The sequence below is a fragment of the Quercus suber genome, unplaced genomic scaffold (assembly GCF_002906115.3).
Source record: "Quercus suber isolate HL8 unplaced genomic scaffold, Cork oak 2.0 scaffold_232, whole genome shotgun sequence".
Taxonomy (NCBI): domain Eukaryota; kingdom Viridiplantae; phylum Streptophyta; class Magnoliopsida; order Fagales; family Fagaceae; genus Quercus; species Quercus suber.
Window position 1 is genome coordinate 757,147 of NW_027069689.1, and position 3,610 is coordinate 760,756.

A 3,610-nucleotide genomic window follows, 5' to 3' on the forward strand; every position below is an offset into this window, starting at 1 on the left:
ATTACTTAGAAAGTGGAAGTGTTGAAATGTAGGTATAAAGCCATACAAGGAGTCCCAACTTTTCTTGTTCATTCCTTAATTACATGTACACATTTTCTTAAAGAAAAGCCAAAAAGAAAGAAGAATATAAAAAGGAAGAAGAAAAGAAGGGACGATAGGAGCTTGTCAAGATTTTTTTTAGATTCCACAAAATCTGATGGCCACAAATTAAGGAGACATTAACATCATCCAAGGTCATGATCCAATTGGTTAAAGTTTTGGTATGATATAGATTCTGAATTTGAACACTTAGAGAACAATTGTGTCATATTGGTCGATTTAAAGATTATTGGCACTATCCATGGCATGAAAGCAAACGAATTTTAAAGAAAAGGCAAATTGAAGTCATGATTGACACCTAGAACATTTTTGATTAGTCTAATATATCAGCTCTTCTAACCAAAAAAATAAAATAAAAAAATAAAATTCCTTTAATTTAAAATATTAACCGCTTATTTATATTTTGCACCACCAGAAAAAGAAAAAATAAAGGAAAAATAAAAATTGAGCAGAGAACCTGAGCCTTTAGACCCATCTAGAAAACCACAGAAAATGACTTCCTAACTAGACCCACCACCATTCAAAGACAACGCATATCGACCTTATCACACCCATCACTATTTTGTTCTAAAAAATTCAAAAATAATAAAATTAAAAAAAAAAAATCTTTCTCAACAATCCCACATGATAATCATTAACAAATTAACAATAATATTGACAAATAATCAAAATTCACCCAAAAAGAAACAAATCGTGTAAAATAAAGCAACAATCTCAAGATTCTCAACCTTATTCCAAATATGTATGGTAATAATAAAATAACACACAGAATTTTGTAATCTGAGGTTACCTACATATATTTAGAAACTAAAAATTACACACAAAAAAAGTATAAAAAATATATTAATTAGAAAAATAAATAAAATGAAAATTCAGCGTCTACAACGAGTAATTGCACTGCACCCGCGACTATAGGGATTTGCTTGAGCGCCAGCTCGGCAATTGTAGTACGACGCGCCACGTCGAGAGCAGGGCACAGTGTTCCTCCTCAGCGCACCGTAGCTTATGTACCGCCTCGTGGCTAAGATGCGCCGGTTGATTTCCGAGTCCATAGCGAACTCCAGCCCCAATTCCTCGTCATCCCCGCCAGCTAGCAAACACTCGGCGATCGAGCCGCGGCACTCCGATTTAATCGGCGCGAAGCCCAGCTGGAAGTGGTCCCCACCGCCACTTAAATCGACGGCCTTGGTTGAGCTGATGCTGAGCGCGAGATGGACGGCTAGGATCGCGAGAAAAAAACTGCACAGCTTTGAGGTTCCCATTTTAGAAGGTGAGCTGCCTTTCGCTTCTGTTTCAGTTTTTTGAGGTAATGGAAAGGAAATTGAAGGAGTTGTTTGGGAGAGCCTCTTATATATATGAAGCTTGTAAATGACAGTTGGGGTAAGGAAATGACATTGGATTTGAGGTTTATTTACAAAGACTGCCACTAGACTTTAGAATATGAAGTATTAATTAGCTTTGCTTTAGTTTGCTTGATATTTAAGAATGTCAATGACTTTATGGACACCCACTAATAATATTAATCTCACCGCTTGACTCTTTTCCTCAGTAAATTGTTGCATTTGTCTCTTACCAAAAAGAAGAAAAAGAGAGTGAGAGAAAATTAAATGATGCCATGAATTATGAGCTGTTTTAACAATTAGGCCAGTTAGTGGACAGCCAATGTGTGAGTGTGACAATTGGGAGCGTTTTAAAAAAGAGTGGCATATGGTGATTGATGAATCATTAGAATATGAAGTATTAATTAGCTTTGCTTTAGTTTGCTTGATATTTAAGAATGTCAATGACTTTATGGACACCCACTAATAATATTAATCTCACCGCTTGACTCTTTTCCTCAGTAAATTGTTGCATTTGTCTCTTACCAAAAAGAAGAAAAAGAGAGTGAGAGAAAATTAAATGATGCCATGAATTATGAGCTGTTTTAACAATTAGGCCAGTTAGTGGACAGCCAATGTGTGAGTGTGACAATTGGGAGCGTTTTAAAAAAGAGTGGCATATGGTGATTGATGAATCAATCCATTTGTAAATGGGATAAATTCCTATTCAAATAAAAATCTGGTATCACCATAAAAATGTACAACTTTTTCAACAATTGTTCAAATAGCAAACTGAGCAGTAGAAAAAGAATTATAAGTTTATATAAAAGTGATTAAAAAAAAAAACTAATTACAGTCTATCATATCATGTATAATAATTGTGACAAAATTTTGACTTTTTATATGCTACTAAAATTACGCCCCCTAACAAAAAGAAAGAAAAAAAAAAAAAAACGAAGTTGTTTTGCTTTTGCAAATAGTAGCTGTATTTTCCTCATTTCTCATGTGGGTCCAGTTTGTATGTTATCAGCCACTAGCCTTTTAGCGCGTTTTGTGCAGTAGCAACGACAAAATTGTGGGTCTGTATAAAATAATTATAGTTAACCATGCCAGATGATTGTGATAAAAAATGGTGGCTTTTTATGTGTTATTAGAATTACTAGGATTTTTTTTTTGGTTAAATTGTTTTGCTTTTGCAAGTAGTAGTTGTATATGTGCGTTTGGTATTAATTTAAAAAGTCAATTTTTATTATTATTTAACTTATTTTAATTATTATTTATAAATTTTATTACACTTTTTAATATTATATATATGTTTTATTGTACTAATTTAGCTATATTTTAGTTTTATCTGTAGCATTGCCAAGAAAAAAATTTCGGTTAAATTATTCCTAAATACCCGTATTTTGCAACGGAATGATTCTCATTTCTCATTTGGGTCCAGTTTGTATGCTATCAGCTTCTAGCCTTCTAGCGCGTTTTGTGCCGTAAATGAGGTTTATTAATTAATTTCTATGACTCTAGAGAGAGAGAGAGAGAGAGAGATTGATTGTAATTTACTAATTTTTGCAAATACATCAAAATAAGAAGTAAGAATTATCCGTCAAATAAAATAAAATAAAGTAAGAATCAAATTCTTCATTAGTACGAACGGCCAAAACGCGAGCAACTTCAGCGAGCAAAACGACAAAAGACCTCACAGACACAGTTGCCTTTTTTCTTTTCTTTTTTTCTTTTTTTTACATTATTACAAAAAATTATTAGTATTATTCATTATTATTGTTATTATTTGAAGTTCGATAAAGATAGTAGCTGTGTACACGTATTTCTGAACCATCAATGGAGCCACATATATTGAAAATCATAAGGATTTTTTTTTTTTTTTTATAGAAGAAAACATCAGAAATTTATTAAAAAAATTAGTCATGATCGGCAATAAGAAAGAGATATTATAGAAGGCATTTATTCATTTATTTTGAATTAGACTGAAGCAAGAAAATGATCAAAGGAGGCAGAGAGACTCATTTTCACTTTAAAAAGCATTGATTTCCACCTCAGAGTCTCCATTAAGAATAATGAATGAGAGACCAAGTTCATGAGCAAAAAGATGTCTCACGGTCATCATAACTTCTACACCATCTGTTGATCTAAATGTGGAAGAATCTTGATTTGAAAATCTGATAGAAGAGAGA

At 32.7% G+C, this 3,610-nt stretch overlaps 1 protein-coding gene across 1 annotated transcript; it reads right to left on the reverse strand.

The window, feature by feature from the left end:
* Nucleotides 1-795: 795 nt before the first annotated feature.
* LOC111988493 (rapid alkalinization factor 23) lies at nt 796-1,546 on the reverse strand. The gene has a single exon (XM_024020294.2). The coding sequence runs from the start codon at nt 1,359-1,361 to the stop codon at nt 972-974; it is 390 nt and encodes a 129-aa protein (XP_023876062.1). The 5' UTR covers nt 1,362-1,546; the 3' UTR covers nt 796-971.
* Nucleotides 1,547-3,610: the final 2,064 nt, after the last annotated feature.

Excerpts from the sequence above, each read along its gene's own strand:
- LOC111988493 (XM_024020294.2), bottom strand. The coding sequence starts at position 1,361 with ATGGGAACCTCAAAGCTGTGCAGTTTTTTTCTCGCGATCCTAGCCGTC.